Raw genomic sequence first — 20,546 nt, 5'->3', positions numbered from 1 at the left:
CTTTATTTTTGATCATATTTGTTTTTGATTTTAATCTGAATCTTTACCTTTCTTTGATGTTCATGTTTTATCTCATTTTTATTTATTTTTAAATTCGAAATCTTAATAAATAAAAGTTTGAAAAAAATAAAATTATACATAAATAAAAAGTATTTTTTATATTTGCATTTATTTATGTATTTTACGCATATGTTACGTTGTAATAACGGTAATACTTTTTTTTGTTATTTGTATTCTTATTTTGAAGGGGCTTGGCGTTAAGACTGAATTTGTCTTCTTCTTGCCCCAGTCGTGTATATACATTTTGTAAAAGTCTAATTTTGTTAAAAAATTTTTATGGCGAAATGTATACATAATACATAACTGTATATTTATTAGATACTACAAGATATATCTTGAGATATTTTATTTTTTCATGTAAAAATTGACATTTTTGATTTTCAAAAATTCTTAAAACCTAAATAATGAATTAACTTTAAAATCTCTAACAAATATGGACCTAACACACTAAGGACCATTTGCGGAATTTTTTTATAAATGAAGTAAAAGATAATTATGAGTTTATCTTTGATGTTTCCACTTGACTTTTTGACTAATTTTCAGAAAGTTAGCAGCCATTTTTTCTAAATATTTTTATATTATTTGATTAAAAAAAAAAAACTATTTTTAAGACTTAATCTTGTATGTTCAAAAGTGATATTTATTAAAATTTTCATTTGTTTTTCACTTGACATTTAAAAAAAAAAAATTTTAATTTTATAGTAGATAAAATATATTTCGTAAAAGTAATACTTATCAGTAGGTATAAATAGTATATATATATATAAAACAGTATGAAAAAATGTTTACAAATATCTAAACTTGAAATGTGCAACGAGCTACACATCAGTGTTATCCATGTTTAACCGAAAATTGGAATCAGATCATTTTATGAAGTAAGTTTATGTTCTATATTTTTGTGTTATTAGGATATTTAAACACTAAATATTATTTTTTATTTTATTTTGCTGAGGTAAGCAGGCTTTGTGAGAAAAAAAAATGCTTGAAAGTGTTTGAAGTTCCAAGTTTTATCTTTTTTATTATAAGATCTTCATAATTATTGATATTAATTATTATTTTTACTTCTATATTTTTGTTTTGTATTTTTTTCTATGTTTTATTTCGTGTTAATGAATTTTTAAGTTATGGTCATTAAATTTTTAAATTGCTTTCATTCTATTATGAATTTTTTTTTTGTTTACTTGTATTGTAACTTGAATATTTTTCGATGATTTTTATTAAAGATAAATTTTTTACTTGTTTTCATGTTATTAACTATTATTAAGTTATTATTAAATTGATATTTTTATTATTGAAGTTTATTAATGATTACAACAGTTTTATTATTAAAAGACTTTCAGGAATGTAAAGACTGGCGCTACTGTAAATATAAAGTATGAACAGCTACAAAAAAAGTATATTAAAAATTATAATTAGTATATTCAAACGACTATTTGAATATAATGTTACATTATACAAGTAATGAACTAAAGTGTTCGCAAATTTTCTAATTTTACAGATTTCAATTTTGGTGTATATCTTTAAAAAATGTGTTTTTCTCATTTATATTCATTAATATTCATTTGTATGTTGCATGTTCAAAAACAAAAACAATTTGTAGTTTGTTTTTCAAAGTTGATAAACATCTGATACAAGGTATCAGATATACTTTGCATAAAGTTATAGTAATCTGATAGTAGGAAAACTAATCTGAAGGTATGAGATTATTAAAAACCTTGATGCTTGTGTTAAGGTTTGTGCTGGTTCAACAATTTGTGCTGGCAAATATCAAAAAGAATGTACATTCAACAATTTTTTTGGTTTGATTTTATTTCTAAAAATCCTTTCGCATTTTGATTATATCTCGATTTCAGAAATTATATTTATTTAAATTAATCAATACATTTTTAAGGCTTGGATTTTATTAATATCATTTTAAGATATTTTCATATAACCTTCATAAAAAAGATAGCATATTAAAAATATGAAAATAATTTATTTTTATTAGTTTTTATAAATATTACCTGTTATAAAAATATCAATAATATGACACCTTTCTTAATGTTATGGTTTTTATTATTTTTTGATTAAACAAAGGTGTAGATGTATATAGTAGTTTTATTGGTTTAAGGTTAAGTTATTATATTGGTTTAAGATGAAATTGGTTTAAGATAAAGTTAAGGTTTGCTATTTAATACACAACATATCTAAAGCTAGGCTGTTCAAAAACCTATGCAAATTACAGTGTGTGTAGATTTATGAAACAGAATTCAAAAATCGAATAAAATAGAACATGTATTATAAATTAATAGGACAGTAGTAATTTTTTATTTTTATTTTTTAGGTATTGGCAGTACTTGACGACTTTTCTTCCTGCAACAAAATTAAAAGAACCTTCAACTACAGGCCAATTTAAAATAATTTTCTTAGCAATATTTTCTAAAAAGAAATTTCCCTTTATTCTATTCACTAATTAGATTACATATATTTCATAATTTCTTTAAATTACTTTTGGAGATTTTGGAGTTTAATTTTAGTGTTTTACAAAATTTTATGTTTAAAAACTCATTTTACATATAGATTTTTAGTTTTTTAATAATTTATTTTTATTAAGGAGTATAATTACAATTGGAGCAACTTTTGTAATATTTTTTCAGCAAACATCAGTTTGATGTTATGTTATGGAGTATTTGTAAAACAAAATCGCTTAAAAGTCAAAAAAAAGTTAGCATGAAAAATCCTAATTAACCTAATTAATTTTCAAGTTAGATAATTGCTTCATTAGATTATGTTATAAAAATTTCCCTTCGCTTTTTCCTTTTGTCACATTTGCATTCAGAACGTAGCCTTGTTGCTTGAATTTTTTTTTTTTTAAATTCGAAAATTTGTGATATTTGTTATTCCAGCTACTGTTATCATATTGTTCAGTTTTGAAAAATTAAACTTCTAATTATGGAAGAGGAAGTTATGTACTATATTCTTGATTAAAATTATTTCAATTTCTGTTGTTATTGTGCATAATATAGAGCGCTTTTGCGATGGCCAATTTGAGTTTTAATTTTGACATAAAATTATAAGACAATAATGTTTTTGTTGACAAGTATAGTCTTGTAATATTGGCTGTTAACAATCAGATACTTTTGTAAAATTATTCGCCAACGTCCGCCGCCTTTTGTTTTAACGCTTTGAAAATAGTGTTTAAACCATAACTTATCTCGTAAAAAGTACTAAAACAGCTATAAAACAAATTCTTGAGATTTTTAAAATTTTTTATACAAACTTAGCTAAACTACGTAAACAAATCTTGAATAGATAATATAATTAACTGTTAAACTATAAAATCTCAGCCAAATATATGTTTCATTTGTAGATCGTTACAAACACCGGTACCCAGCTTTGTATTTATTGTTTTATTATTCATCTTGAAGATTCGTCTGAAGTAAAAAAATGTTCACTTGAAGAGATTTATATAAAATAGTTAAAGATTATGAAGCTAAAAAATATGAAGAAAAGTTTTCGTTGTTAGAAGAACAACTTTTAACAGTTATGAAATATCCAAGAAATCAAAAAACTGCCATAGCAAGAATTTTAAAATTCCTTAAGAGTGATTTCAAGAAAAGATGGATAGCTCAAAGTTATAAACACAAAAGTTTTGTAAAAAAAAAGAAACAATGGCTCAAATCAAACATCGAATTACCTTATTGGTCAATGAACGTTCGACAGAGACCTGGACGACCTTTACAGTAAGCGTCGAAAAACTATGGATCTGCGCGAGCAGGTATCTGTTTATGAGTTGACGTATGCAACCAGAGTGAGCCAGCGCATTTTAGGTAATACTAATGTAGCAAAATTTATTAAAGAAATTACTGTCGTCTACCAGAGCAAAGAAATGCCAAAAAGTATTTAACTATGTTAAATGGAGCTGTTTGTAGAAGGCAATTTTACCAGAAAATGGTGGGAACTAATTCGAAGTAGAAACAAAAATGTCTACCTCTGTTGCTCAATAACTCAACAAGTCAAAAAAGAATGTTACCCTTATAAGGAATCGATACAAGTAACCGAAACTTCGGCGGAAATTCAACTACAAGCATTACATGACCACACCACACTGCGCTTAAATAAGTATGCCACAGAGGTTGTAGTAATGTGTTCAGAAGAAGAACAGAAAAATATGGTTATATTATCAAAATGGGGCTGTGATGGATTACAACAAGCAAAATTTAAGCAAAAATTTCAACACAATCCCGACAAGGTTGCAAATATTTTTCAATGCTCTTTAGTACCTCTGAGAATTTTTGTTAAAATTGATGGTGAACAGGAAAAAATTATATGGCAAAACCCAGTCACCTCTTCTCTGAGGTTCTGCAGCTGCATTTGAATACGCTTCATTAGTGAATCGAAAGACATAACAATGGACGAGGTAGAACACATAAAAAACCAAATAATGAATCTAAGGGAAACAAGGATCCCTAATCAAATTGGAAAAGTAAAGCATACCTTGCTTTACAATAGTTGATGGTAAAGTGTGCAATGCTGCAACTGATACTACATCTACAATGAGGTCCTACATTTGTGGACAAACATCAAAAGGTTTTAATAAATTTCTTAAAAAAGAACAAATCAACGTAGAAGCCCTCTCTCTTGGACTCTCAATTCTTTATGCAAGGATCCGCTTCTTTGAATCGCTTCTTCATTTAGATTATAAAATACCATTAACAAAAGTAGCAAGCTCGATCAGACGAGGAAAAAAAATTGTCAAAGAAGTGAAGAAGAAAATTCAAACATCTTTCAATGAAAAATTAGGGCTTCAAGTAGATATACCTAAAGCAAGATTTGGAAATACCAATGACGGCAATACGTCAAGAAGATCTTTTTCAAACCCGGAATTATCTTTACAAATAACTGGTGTTAACTTGAATTTAATAAAACGTTTACACGTTTAACTTTAAGTCATTTCAAGTAGATATAAAATTGAATTGTTAAATTCGACGCTTTTGCTCATGAAACTGCTAAAATGTATATAAATATGTATGGTTGGTATCCTTTGTCTCCAACTATGCATAAAGTTTTGATGCATGGCGCAGAAGAATAACTCACGCAATCCTTCCTATTGGCCAGTTATCTGAGGAGGCAGCTGAACCCAGAAACAAACACTTTGGACAGTACAGACAAATTTTAGTCATAAGTTTTCTTGTTTGACTGCAATACAGACGTATTAAATAGACTGTTATTGATTTCAGACCCATACATAAGTAGTTCTATATTTCGAAACGGTACAAAAATACGTTGCCTTTTTCAAAAGAGGCAGTCTTTTTTCTTGAGGCAATATGATTATCTCAGAATAAAGATTTGACACACGAATAATTTAAAGCGAATAAGTCTTTTTCTTAATAATAAATTACTCTCTAAAAAAATTTTTTTTTAATTAAACGTTTAACTTTGATAAAACACTGTGTTTCAAACTAAAAAATTGAAAAAGTATCAATAAAATATTTTTGAGCGGTTTTGTCATACAAATACTTCACTGTGTGCCTTGTACACGTAAAGAATGTGCTGCAAAGATTTCTAGTTTTCAAGTTTTTTTAATATTTTTAAAGGGTTAAAAATATAATTAGAAGGTCAACCACAAAAAATTAGTAATGAACTGTGTCATTATATTATTATAAAATAACAAAAAATTCGTGTCATCGGCAAGCAATTGTCATTATCTAATATTCGTCTTCTTTTGGTTATGCTAAAATGCAACCGTAAATCGAGTAAATGCGAGTAGAATAAAATAGAGAATTGTTGTTTTACATTTAACTAAATGTTATAAAATTATAAGTGAACTAGTATTTTCCAACCATGTTGCGGAGCATCTTTTTTGATCATGTAGTTAAGAATCTTTTTTGATCATATTTTAGAAAATAATTTTCTGAATAAAATACCATAAAGTTTTAATGAACAATAACTTTTTTTAACTTTTCGGCGCATTTTCTTTCTTTACAAAACGAAAACAAAGTTCTAGGAAGTGGATTTTGCTATCAGTGAACTTAAAACGTATTCTTTATTAACTTCTTATGGGGTTGACTGAAATACACTAAGTAACGCTCATGAAGCAATTTTTGGCTCAACAAACCTCCTGAAGCATACAGGTATGTTCAATACATTGTTAAACAATAAACAGTGGTTTAAATGCTAAGTGGGTGCAATAATTTCAATCAACTCTGGTAGATAAGCTAAAATTTCAAACTGTTAATAGGTTTAAAACACCATTATCTCAACTTTAGTTTTCTCCATCTCGAACAACTAGTTTATGCCAGTATCAACACCACCAACACCGATAACTACATCATCAAGCAGTATCCTCTGAATCTGCAACAGCAACATCTAGCATCAACATACGTTGTATAATATCAGCTTTAAACTTAGCTCTAAATTCTACTTGTCTGTAGCCAACCTATGACATTGTAGCAACTCCGGCTCATTCAAAATAAAATTCAAAAAGAAGTTAAAAATCAATTGCAATTGACCCAATCGCTTACTTCACGTGCCTCAGCTTTGCAACGAATGTTTTGCATTTAACACGTTGACACAAAAAATGAAAAACGTAGACTTGTCAAGGCTCCAAGTTAGACTTCAAGACTTGTCAAGATTTAAGTTTCATTGCACCGAAAAATAACACCCATGGCACCCAATTAAAGGTAAAGAGCCAAAATATTGCTTTATTGATGTTTTTTTGTTATACCAGCTCTCGAGCCATCGAATACATCGAAATATACCAGCTCTCGAGTCATAATACATCTAAAAAGCCATCTCGAACCATCGAATACATCGAAATATACCAGCTCTCGAGCCATCGAATACATCGAAATATACCAGCTCTCGAGCCATCGAATACATAAAAATGTACCAGCTCTCGAGCCATTGAATACATCGAAAATAAATTAAAAAAGAAATAAAAAAAACTTGAATTGTAAATTGAAAATTAGAATTGTAAAGTAAAATGTATCAGTTTAAATATTTTTTTATCAAATAAAATAAAATAAAAATTTATAAAATAATTTTATAAAATAAAAATTTCAAAATTTTTATTAAAATTTTTGAATGCCAAACAAAATATGTTTTTTATATAATTTTTTATGAGTCCATACTTTGCATTCCTACGCCTAAATTGATTTTAAGACCAGCTAAAACAGCTTTTTAATACATTGTATTTTTAAAACAAATAAAAGAAATAAACAAACAAAAAAATTAAAGTATGAAAGGCTATTAGGCCATACCTAAATTATGCCTAAACTAAAACCACAACACCCTTATAATGTCTATTTCTTTTATAAATCAATGTATGTATTTTTGCCGTGCATAAAATGTTAGTGTGGGTAAATTGATTGAACACGCATAACATCATTATTAACTTTATATTAGTTACTCTCTTGACATAATTGTTTCTATAATCCAAACTGATCCGTTAATAATTATTATTGCACGAAGAAAAATATAAAAAAAAAGAGCTCTATTTAACATTGCTGAAATAGAAGAAGCGTTTAACCTACGTTATACACGTATTACGAACCTATTTTGTATCTAACAATATAAATACATAATATATATATATAAATATATATATATATATATATATATATATATATATATATATATATATATATATATATATACATATATATATATATATATATATATATATATATATATATATATATATATATATATATATATATATATATATATATATATATATATATTTATATATTAGACAAAATAAGAAAAAAATTATGCAACGAATATTCAAACAAGCATCAGTTTTTCCTTTTGTTGTACTCTCTATTTTATGCACTCAGTTGATTCCAAAGCTACAGTTTGTAGAAAAACTCTACTCAGAGAACATCTGTACCCGAAAACACACCGCAGAAGATTTGGCATTATCACTTGCTCTAAAAGATCGTTTATTAAAGAACCCTTTAGTTTGCATAGGTAATGTACTTTATTTGAACGCAAAAGTAATTTGAAAAGTCTAAAATGTTTACTGTTGATTGTTTAAAAACCTGGTGAAGTATTTCGTAGACATTAACAGACATTTCTTTAATATAATATACGTTTTGTTAAACAACTTGTTATGAAAGATTTCATAAGAACTTACACTTGACATGATATTGACATGATATATAATACGAAACGCAAATTAAATGATTAAATAATTAATACATTTCAAAGAAAAATTAAGGAAAATGTTTTTTTTTATTTGTAAAATGGTACACCTTTGAAAAAGTATTGTAAAACAGTGTTTGTGTGTAAAACAGTGTTTGTGTTTGTTTAATATTTAATAATTAATAATTAATTTACTATTATTAAAACACTTTAGCTACAATATTTCAAAATTTTAGCTAAATAATTTCAAAATTTACCTGGCGGTAAATTTTCAAAATTTTTCGGTAAATTTTACCTTTGCAACACTATTAAAGAACGTCGAGTTTTTTTATTGATTTTTTTGTACGAATTAAGTTTGAATTAAGTACGTCAAAAATATTAGACTGATTAATTACCTCTAAAATCTTTAGCTTTGGATAGTGCATAAAGTGGGCGAATATCAACATTTTTGAAATATTTGCTGTTTTTTTTAAAAAGTACTCCAAATTTGCGGGCTGTAATTTCTTTACTTCAAGAAATGATTTCTTCAGTCATTCTTTTTAGAACATATTGAAATTTTTTTAGATTATATTATAGGTTAAACGAATTTCTTTTTCAAGGAAAAATACAGTACTGTGAAAATAAAATAAAAAAGCAAAAATTTAATTAAAACTCCATGTCATATTTTTGCAGAAAGATTTTTAAATTCATGTTTTATTAATAAAATAATTTTTTTAATTTTTTTTTATTGTCTAGGTTTTTATGGGAACATTACCAAAATATCTAATCATATTTTAAAGTTTTTTGCAATTTGTTTGCCGTAGAGGTTTTTTGAATAATTGATAAATAGTTAAATTTCTGTTTTAGGCTTTAGTTGTTTGTCATTAATTTTAGCAGAAATTGTTTATACTTTAGTTATTTTTATTTTTAATATTTAAAATTTTTCATTATGTTGTTTTTTATTATTATTATTGTTTCAGTTTGATGGAGTAGAAGAACAACAGTTTAAGTGTTATTGATTTAACTAAGTCATATATATTTTTATATAGGCTGATCTCTCATACACTTTAAAACTATTCTATTTTTGTATAGGCTTATCTCTCATGCACTTTAAAACTATCCTATTTTTAAATACATATATTGTTTTATGAATTATTGTAATAAAACTGTTTAACATGACATGGCAAATAGTTTTAATTAGGTCAGCGGAAATTAATCGCTAATATGTTTATCAAATTAAATTTTATCAAATATGTCCAATATCAAAAATATTTAATGAAAATCCTTTACTCAATTAAAAGTTTATTATAAATGATTTTTTATTCGTTTATCATTAGCAACTGTTTAAACTGTTTAAAATAATATTTCTTGAAATTCAAAAGGAAAACTACGAAATGAAAAAAATTATTGTTGAAAACAATAAGTTTTTTCATTTAGTTACCAAAAGTTACCAAAATTACGTGTGCCACACGTTTAAAGAAAGACACCATTAACTGGGAAATTGGTTTATAGCATTAAATTTTATCATCAAAAAACGTAAATAGTGTACATCAATATATATAAATGGTGCACACTATTCTATAAATCGCGAGGTTAGAATTATTTTGTTCTATCTCCATTTTTTTCCAAACTGAGAAAGTTCAAAGTTTTAAATGGACCTGCAAACCAAATAACATAAAAATTGCATACAAAACCGATTTGCATTAATTTCCTAAACAGGGTTCCACAGTTTAAAAGAAATTGTTTTAAAATACATAAAGTGCAGTTGTGTGAATTACTACAACCTGATTTGGAGATACAATATTGTTTTGTTCTATCTCCATTTTGTGTTTCAGAAATATAATACAAACTAGTATTGTTTATATATATTGAGGCAAGATGAATGTATGTTTTGGCAATAAAAGTACTGTAAGGTATATACCCTTTTTAATAGGGATAAAAATCTTATTTAACACTAGAGAAAAAATTACATAAACACATTATTTTGTATAAAACTAAATTTAACAGAGAAGAAAAGTATTATATTTTCTAAAGTATGAACCAAGATCTTCACAATGAAATAGAACTTTAGTTGTAAATTCTAATAGCATAACATCTAAATTACATTGCACAATAAAAAGATATCTTAAAAAATAATTAGTTAACGAACACCTGAAATGTTATGTTTTTAATGATTAACCCATTAAAAACATAGCATTTCAGTGAGAAGCCCATTTATCAACATAACATATAAAACATAAATATTTTGACAATAAAATACAATAAAATAAATTTTGAAATACTCTTATAAATAGCAATATTTAAAGCAGGCATATAATTGAACATACTTTGAAGGAGATTGTTAGAGACTTAATTCATGCTTTTAAATAAACATCAAAAAATGACTTTCTGTAGTATATATGATCTGAATGCTACATATTTTATCTGAATTTAGGGAACAAGCTTAAAATAAAAACAGCCTGCTGATGAAATGATGTTCTGAAAAGATGAAAAATGTTTGAAATCCTATTTTTCCATTTGGTAGACAGAATAAAAAATCATTTTTTGAAGAGCAGGAATTGCTCTAATGTGTGTGTGTGTCTCTGTGTGTGTGTGTGTGTGTGTGTGTGTCTGTGTGTGTCTGTGTGTGTGTCTGTGTGTGTGTGTGTGTGTGTGTGTGTCTGTGTCTGTGTGTGTATGTGAACAGCATTATTTACATTTCAAGTTTCGTTGTTTTTCTGTAATAAAAACTGCCGCAGCTACAATTTTGACGTGAATAACTTTTGATTGGATAAAACGGAGATTGCACATAATTTTAATTATAAACAGGATTAAGGAGATAGAAAATACAATGTCAGGTATAGTAAGTTAATTTTTTTTTTTTTTTACTGATTTATCTGTATAAAATAATTATTTTATCAATACAAAGAAAAAAAATTGATCAACTCAATATTTTTGATTTGTGGAGATGGAACAAAATGTTTAATAATGGTGAACACCATTCAATAAATGGTGTACACCGTTCTATAAATGGTCTACATCTTTCTATAAATGATCTACTTCATTCTATAAATGGTGTACGTAACTATATAAATGGTCTACACCATTCTATAAATGGTGTACACCATTCTATAAATGGTGTACACCATTCTATAAATGGTGTACACCATTTTATAAATGGTGTACACCATTCTATAAATGGTGTACAGCATTCTATAAATGGTGTAAACCATTCTATAAATGGTGTAAATCATTCTTGAAGTGGTGAGTACCATTCTATAAATGCTCTATTCCAATAAGCAACATTTGTAAGAAAAGAAAAAAAGAAAAAAAAAGACGTGAACTTCCTGGTTAAATGCTTTCGCCATGGAGTGTGGTAAGACCAATAGGTCTACTTGGAGCACCTTAATAACTTAATATTAAAATAATAATAAAAAAATATTACCATAATTTAATAATGTACTTTTTGATAAAGGAGATCAAAGCTCTCAAGCTACTACTCTAAGGATTTTTCCAATTTTTACCAAGAATATAACGTGTAAAAAATTTTAAAAGTGTTATATCAAAGCATACGAGTCAAAACAAATATTTAAAAAGATTATTATAAAATATCATAAAAGCTAAGATTTGAGTATCCAAACTGGTCAGTTAACCGATTAGCTTTTCAAAAATTAATCTCTATATAAAGTAAATGAAAATAATCATTGACCAATTTTAAACGTGTTTTGAACTTAAGTATGGGTGGAAGCAAAAAGCATAAACCCTTCACAAAAGAAAAATAAATACTTTTGTTGTAGATATGAACCCAGTGCTACTTAAAACGTTCTTTACACTTTTCAAACTTAAAATTTTTTTTGTTTACAAACCAACTTAATTGATTAAAATAATAAATTAAATCGAATCATTTCAGTTTTTTATATTTTGTTATATTTTCAATTTAAAAAATATGTATTTTAACTTACCCTAACTTTAATTTAAACGCTTGCAAATATACCAAATTTTAAAATATAGGTTTTAAGATTTACAGTTTCTTAACACATCATATGTAAAGATTTAGTTGTCTCTCAACACCTCATGTGTTTAGAATTCGTATTTTATCCGTCTATAAACCAAATTACAAATTTATTTTTAGTTTTTAAACCTTTGTACGTATTTTACTTTCCATTTATATTAGCATCATCAAAGTACGTTCTGTTCAGACAATTAACCAAGTCACGAAATCGAAAAGCTGCACAATCATGGAAAGCTCCGCAAAATCTTCCGGACGGATCACAAGTCACTTACTGTTCTGATTTAAATAAATGCTGCAAATCAAAAAAATCTTTGAATAGCGCTGACACCCATTACAGCTTATGCAGAGAATGCATTCATCTTGTTACACTTCCAGCTAGGTAACTTACAAATTTGATCTTTTGCGTTTTTTGCATATATAGTTTATAAAAGTTTTTAACAAGGTTTAAAACCTTGTTAATAAAAAAAGTTTTCCAAATATATATATATATATATATATATATATATATATATATATATATATATATATATATATATATATATATATATATATATATATATATATATATATATATATATATATATATATATATATATATACTTTTCACTGAGGATGAGTGAATGTGAAAAGGTTGATGACAATAGTTTTTATAACTAACGTTTTAAAGATATTTTCATTAAATGTAATTTCAATTGAGTTATTTCATGAGACAAATTTATAATTCTGCTCTAAAAGGTAAAATATCTGGTTAAAGCTATTAAAATACTAAAAGAAATCTCATAAACCTTATCTACTCACTGCTTAAACCACCGTTTTATTATTATATTTCAGAAAGTAGCAACTCTTTTATAATTAAAAATGACTTAAATTTAATACACGACATCTAAAAATTAATTCATGCATCTCCAAAACAATTAGACATTTCTGAAAATATTCGATCTGCTTTTCTTGCGCAAAACATTGGCTTAATACAGCAACAACGGACAGCGCGTACTTAGTCAATAAAAGCTATCCGCGAGAACAACACTGCAATCTTTGATACAATAGAAGAGATAGTATTTGAAGCAGGACCAAATGAGGTTGCCATGGTTTACTTTCTCAAATGAAGCTGTTTGACACATTTTTCAAGTTGAAAGTATTACATCTTTTTACCTTGGTAGAAAATGCCACTGCAGCTCTTTAAGCAAATGGAAATAAATGCGTAATGTGCTTGCATCAGCATACAAAAATTGACTAAAATTAAGTCTATATTGAGTAGATGTTTAGCTAATGTTTTATGTATAACAATCCCAATTATTCAGTAAAATTACTCATACAAAACTTCAAAAATATTTTAAACAGACATGTCCGACTAAAGTCTCATACAGTTGATGTACGTAAGTAAAACATTAAAAAAATAACGATGTTTAAACAACATTTTATTTTTTATTTCTTATCTATATATAAATATATATAAAGAGTTTATGTCCCAACTTAATAAATTTTTAAAAGTCTGATTCCTGACATGAACTAATTTTTCAAGTTTTTATATTATTAAAAAATTTTGTAAAAAATTAACTTTTAGTTGCACTCTACGACAACATTTTCACGTCACCTGTCAAGATCCCGACTACTACGAAACTTGTTTTTCAGGCGAAGGAGGGTGTGCTACTAACATGATGTCTAGAACGGTAGTCTGTAATTCAAAGGATATTAGTATATCCTTGGGACATTCTTGTTCGTGTGAAATTCTCCGAGACTCTATATTTTCTGATTATATTTGAAAATAAAAAATGAAACTTGATAGCACTAAAAATAGCACACTAAAAATTGTACTTACATTTTTGCAGTTTTGTTTTACGTGATGTAATAATGTTTTATTTTTTTGGCAAAACGTGTTTAAATAAAACTTTATAATGGCATACGAATATGTTTTATACATTTTTTAACTTTGTTTTTATTTAATGTTTGTGTTAAAAATGTTTTCATTTTGTAGACTTTAACTCAAACTATTTAATACAAAAATGTATAAGCTTTTTATAAACTTTTATAACTTAGATAATTTTGTGCATATAGTATAAAATTTTAGTGTATTAGTTGATATCAATTTATTTCCAAATCCAATGGCTTTTCAACATTAATCGACTTTTATTATAACCAGGGCTGTCCGGAAGGAAGTGAGGGTATCGGGTGTGTCACACACACCCTCCAACCCCCTACCCCCCAAAGCTGTTATTTGTGAATATCAGTTAACACATTTGTACATTTAGTATTTTGAGTTGGCATTTTATTAATGCCAAATTGGTAATAATAATTTATTCGTGCCAAATCAAATGGTAAAAAATGCTAACTCGAATAATAGAAATTGATAATACTAAGTTGGCATTAATAACTCTTAAAAACGCCATTGTGCATTTTGTATTTGAGTTTGACGTCAAAAAATCATACCAATCCCGTAAAGAATAACGATTTTTAAAATCACAACGAAGCTCCGATGGTTGATATTTTAGTTGCACTTGAAGTTTTGTTGCTCATATATAGTTTGAGTTTTGAAATATTTTGGTTTCTATTAACTGACTTCTAAAATGAGTAATATAGGTGCAAAACGCAAGAGAAATAGATTTAAAGTTTAATGTTTAAAATGCGGCAGTATATTTAATAACAATTTAAAAAAAAAACACAAAAAAAAAGTGCATAATGGGATATCAGTAAATATAAAAGATGTTGGTGCTCCCGAAAATCTTTTTTAAAGTGCTGCTGAAGCTTCAAAAATTACAGGGAAACAAGAACTGGTAAGTACCTGATTTAATTTTTTATTGGGTTTAACAATAAATACGCTTGCTATTAAAGTTGTTAAATAATTTAAAACATCTGAGTTTCAAATATTAGAAGAGAAGCTAAAATTAAACGTTTGACAAATCAATCAATCGATTATGTATTCTGAATAAAAATCGCAGATACGAGAATATTTACAAGCAGAAAAACTGTTTTTAAAGTACTAAAAATATTTATTTTATAAGTTTTTAAGTTTTTTGATTAATTTGATTGAACTTATTAATGCTTTTCAATTAGTGTTATTTCTTCACGACTTCATCACATTTAGTATTTCTTCACGACTTCACCACAATTAGTATTTCCTTTCATAAAAATACTTATTGTTACTTGTTGATTTAGAATTAAAATATTATTTAATATATTTATATGATAGAAGTTATATTATAATATACTTGTTGAACCAAAAAACATGTCTTTTTTGTTCAACTTTTGCTTTATAATTTATGGCATTTGAAATCATATTTGCTGTACATCCGAGAACATTTTGTATATATGAGTAAGATTTACCCTCTCAATGATGCTTAAAAATAATGTTGCGTTCTGTTGGTATACAATGACGTATTCGGCCCACTTTGAAAGGTTTAGAGAAGACTTTTACCATTGAGAATACACAAATAAATAATTTATTTATTATAAATAGAATAACGTTAATAGTATTTACTAATAGCATTAGTAAATATATATAACTAATAGTAATAGTATATTATAAATAGAGTAAAGTAAAACCTGGTCAAACCGCGACATTTTGATAAAACCGGACATTTGAGAAAACATTGAATTTTTTAAATTTTAATTTTTTTTTTATTATTTTTTTTAACACAACTTATATTTAAGAAACTATATTAAAGTTTTTACATTTTTTGCAACAAAAAAAATTAGTTCCAACTACATATTTCTTTGGTAAACATGTTTCTTTGCACAACCCGACACATAGAATTCTCGCATTGCAACATTTCTGTGTGTAACTGTGCTCTACACTTTTTACATTTTGCAACTTTTAATCGTTTGGCTGCTGGTACTTGTTCTTCATTTTTGTTTTGCTGAGGTTGCTCAGGCATTTAAGTACTTGATATAGAAAGTCTACGCTTTGCGTTAAGTTTAGCAACTTTCATGGCTTCTTTTATTGCTTTTTCTTCATCTTTTTGTTTGAGAAACTCAATAACATTTTTTTCGGTAAAACATTTTCCGCCAAGTTTTGACATGTTGCACTGCTTTGAATTCTTAACATGCTATTGATTCCTGGCATAAAAAAACTGCTTCAACTCTATCTTAATACTGTCTTTGCAACGCTCAACACATGCTTGATACCTATCAAAACTTGAAGCTGGTGTAGTTGAGAAAGATGGTAATCGGTGTGTAGTTGGAGTAGGTGCTGCGGCGGCTGTTGAAGATGATGAAGCTGTGTCTGAGCAAGATGGTGTAGGTGCTTCGGAGGCTGCTAAAGTTGATGAAGGTAGATTAAATGTTTGTGTGATTGCTAATGCCTTATGATTTATAATATTGTTATTAAGTGGAAATAAGCCACTGTACTGGAAACCAGCGTTTGCATGTAAGCGTGTAAAACACTTACCACTCTTTGAGCAATGGTGGAAATTTTTGTTTACCTAAACATTTCGAGTGTTTGTAATACTTTGTAAGAATTTCTTTCCATCCTTGTTTGATATGAAAATAGACACCTCTATCCAATGGTTGTAGAATATGTGAAGAATGCTCTGTTAGACAAACAAGATTATATTGTGTTTTTTGCACAGCGATTCCATTTCCAAATTTATGTGATTTGTATGCCTATTTAATACTAAAATATGAATACCACCAATTTGCTTAGTTTTGGGTATAAATACTTTTTTCAGCCATTTAACAAATGTATTGTGCTCCATCCAACCAAATTTTGAAATTGAATATTTGGTGCCAACTGGATCACCTCTTGCCCAGTCAGGATGAAAGTTTCTTTAGGTTTTATATATCACAAATGGTGGTGCAAAATGCCCATCAGTGTTGCAGCAATTGTTTACAGTATAATGAATTTTTTCATTGTTACCAGTAAGTTAAATGCACGTCCTGCCTCTTTTCGACGCACTACGGTTGTTTTGCCTTGATCACCCAAAAAACCTGTTTCATCACAATTCCAAATATGCAACCCAGAAGTTATACCAGTCTGTTGATATTGCTTGGCGATGCATTCAAAATAGCGATTCTAGCGTACAGGAGGCGGCTTTTTTAGATACCAAGTTGTTCGCTTTTCTTGTTGAAATTTTTTTTGACCATCTCTTCATAAAGGTATAAAACCAGTCTTTACCAGGCTTGCCATTTTTATTTAAGTGCAATTGATCTTCGCATTTAAGGTAGCCACATACAAATTCTAGGATTTCATTTAGGGTAAACCATAACCCCAGTCACCAAGTAATTGGAACGCATGCACCATAAATCTTTCTGTTTCATTTGAGAGTACGTTGTACATGAGCCATGGAAGCCTTTGTTGCAGTTATTTTTGAGCGTTGAGACTGGAACGATATGTTTGAATGCAGCTTTTATAAGTGATGTTTTTTGTTTTTTTTTCATATCAGTTAATGCGAATAGTATATCGTCTTTCTTGTATGCTTTTGTTTTTTTAGTTGACGTTAAAGTGAGTGAGTTAAATTGAATTGAGTGAGTGATAGTTATAATGAGAAATAATATAATAATTGGTTTTTAATGAGCAAGAGATTATATTAATGAATAACATTATAGATTATAATGTTATTCATTCTAATGTTATTTACTAATATAATCATTATAGAATGATTATATCAGTAAGTAACATTATAGTTCATTTTTAATTAAACCGAAGCTAATTAGTTTTTTTTTACTTTTTTGATTTTTGATTTAACTTTTTGTTCTAGCTGCATTAAAATTTTACTATCAGAATTAAAATTAAATTTCCAACAAAATAGTGCTAAAGTTATTTTTATATTAATTTAAAGGGCTATTTTGTTCGCAATTATACAAAATATATAAAAAACTTTGACTCCCAGTTAAAGTTGTATAAAAAAAGAAAAAAATAGAGTTGAATTGGCATATAATTTCATCAATTCGAATAGAGGAGATAGTTCTGTATTTGAATCTATTTTTATTTTTTTCATAGCCATATCCATTGAGTTTTTATTTAATAACTTCGATCATTGTGCGGAATGAAATGGTGTGCTGTTTGACCCGCAATCCATTTTAATGCATTTCCTTAATTACAATAACTTTATTAAAATGAAGTGTATTCTTGGATGTATTGAGTTCTCATATACTCAATTTACTTATCTCATTCTAGTATATACACAAATAAAGAAATAGTCTTTCTATATTATACAGAGAAAGAGTAATACTGAAAATACTATTAATTTTCATGCTCACAGCTAGATGAATGTATGTATATATATATATATATATATATATATATATATATATATATATATATATATATATATATATATATATATATATATATATATATACACAGATACTGATTTCATTTAAAAATAAAAATAACTGAAGTATTTTCATTAGTATTCTCTTCATCACTATTATAGTTATTTTTGTTATTACTATATTTTATCATTATAAATATTATTGTTCTTACTGTTGTTAAGATTGTTATAATTTTTTATATATTTATATTTTTTGTTGTTGTTGTTGTTTCGTCTTCTTATTTATTGTAAGAAAGAGAATTGCTTTAATATTTGTTTGATATTTATTTCTATATTTATATATGTGTTTCTATCTCTTTTTTTTTCTTCATAAATATAAGCATATATACACTTGTATAGATGCCCACATATATAAACTGCTAACAATTAAACATATGCTAAGATCACAAGATCTTGTCGTCAGAACCTTATAAAATATAAGCAAGAAAAATAAAGACAAGTAAAATATACAATAAAATAAAGTAAAAATTAAAATAAAAAAGTAATAAAGTTCAAGTTAAATAACAATTTTCTAAATATTAGAAGTATTTGAGAATATTATCAAGTGAAAAATACATTTTTTTAGATTGAGCTTGAAAAAATAAAAGGAAGTTAGTTGATCGAAATTCTGCAGGACAATATTATTCCATAGGTGGGGTACAAAATTGATTAAATTTTGTGTGACAAAACGGCTCATTTAAAAAATTTATGTTTCTCATATCGTATTTAATGTTAGGTTTGAGTTAGCAGTGTTAGCGTAATTTATTTAACTGTGGATAAAGAGTAATAAAGTTGGCTTAAGCAATTTTTTTTAAGGTACTTACGAGCTTTATATAGAATTTCAATGTTTTTTAAAATTTTAGTAGATACATAATTAATGTGCTGATTCCAGGAGATGTTTTCATCGAGATATACGCCTAACAATTTTGTAACGGAATCATTTTTTTTTTCAATTTCGTCTATATAAAGTTGCGGCAAGTTTGTTGGTGAAAACTGCTTTTTTGCATACGAATGGAATAGAGTCCATTTGGTTTTATTAATATTTAATGTTAGCTCATTATATTTAAACCAATTTGATATATGTTTTAATTCTTTATTCACAGTGGTAAAGAGTTCATAAATATTACTGCTTGAGAGGAATAGATTGGTATCATCTGCGTACATAATACTTATAAGGTTAGAAGCTTTATTCAAATCATTTATATATACATATATATTAAAAAAAAGTAGTGGTCTAAGGATTGAACCTTAAGGAACACCACATACGATATCAAGATAATTATTTTAATAACCGTCGTTACTAATTACAAATTGTTTTCATTTTGTTAATATTTACGTTTTCGTGGTTATATATAATGGTCTATTGTGTCAAAAGCTTTTGATAGGTCAATGAAGATACCTAACAAGTACTGTGATTTTTCAAAAGATTTCTAGATTTCATGCACAAACTGGATTATTGCATGTTCTGTTGAGTTACCTTTTTTAAAGCCGAATTGTTTGTTATATAGTAAGTTATTTTTGTTGAAATGTTTGTAAATTCTATTAGATATTATTCTTTATAAAATTTTTGAAAATACTGAATAAACAGAGATGGGACGATAGTTGCTAATATTTGATCTGTCACCCGTTTTATAGATAGGAGGTAACTTAAGATTTTTTTTTTAGTCTTTTAATTGGTCTGGGAATATTTCTTGATTAATAGAAGCTTTAAAAACTTTAAAAAGAACATGTTTTAATATACCGAAACAGTCTTTAATTACATTCCCATTAATTTCATCTGCTCCTGTTGCTTTGTTTCTTTTCAAAGAACTCAAACCCAGCAAGGAAAAAAACGTGTATTATACATATAAAATACTTCTTTGACCTACTCTTCGATACGTATATTCTATTTCTTAAATGCAAATCTATAATACGTATTAATTAGATGATTTAAATGCGCTGAAAATAGACGTATAACAGACTTATTTGAAATACGTCTAAAATATCTATAATTTGAGTATTCAATGCAAATCTATAGTACGTATTAACTAGATAAATAAGATGCGTTGGCAATAGACGCACAACAAACCTATTTAAAACACGTATAAGATATGTAAAAATTCAGTAATATATGCAAATCTGTGATAAATATAAATATATTT

At 26.8% G+C, this 20,546-nt stretch overlaps 1 protein-coding gene across 3 annotated transcripts in view; it reads left to right on the top strand.

The window, feature by feature from the left end:
- The first annotated feature begins 7,785 nt into the window (after positions 1-7,785).
- The window catches only part of LOC101235103 (uncharacterized), a 50,369-nt gene continuing 37,608 nt past the window's right edge, over positions 7,786-20,546 (top strand). For 2 of the 3 annotated variants that reach the window (XM_065803351.1, XM_065803350.1), the window contains exons 1-2: positions 7,786-8,013; positions 12,320-12,536. In XM_065803351.1, coding sequence (XP_065659423.1) covers positions 7,815-8,013; positions 12,320-12,536 — 416 coding nt within the window. In that variant the 5' untranslated portion in view covers positions 7,786-7,814. Of the gene's footprint in view, positions 8,014-12,319; positions 12,537-13,721; positions 14,274-20,546 lie in introns of those variants that run through there. The other variant, XM_065803349.1, reaches the window with a different exon arrangement.

Source organism: Hydra vulgaris, chromosome 08 (genome assembly GCF_038396675.1).
Source record: "Hydra vulgaris chromosome 08, alternate assembly HydraT2T_AEP".
Lineage (NCBI taxonomy): Eukaryota > Metazoa > Cnidaria > Hydrozoa > Anthoathecata > Hydridae > Hydra > Hydra vulgaris.
This window is presented reverse-complemented; position numbering and strand designations above follow the sequence as displayed.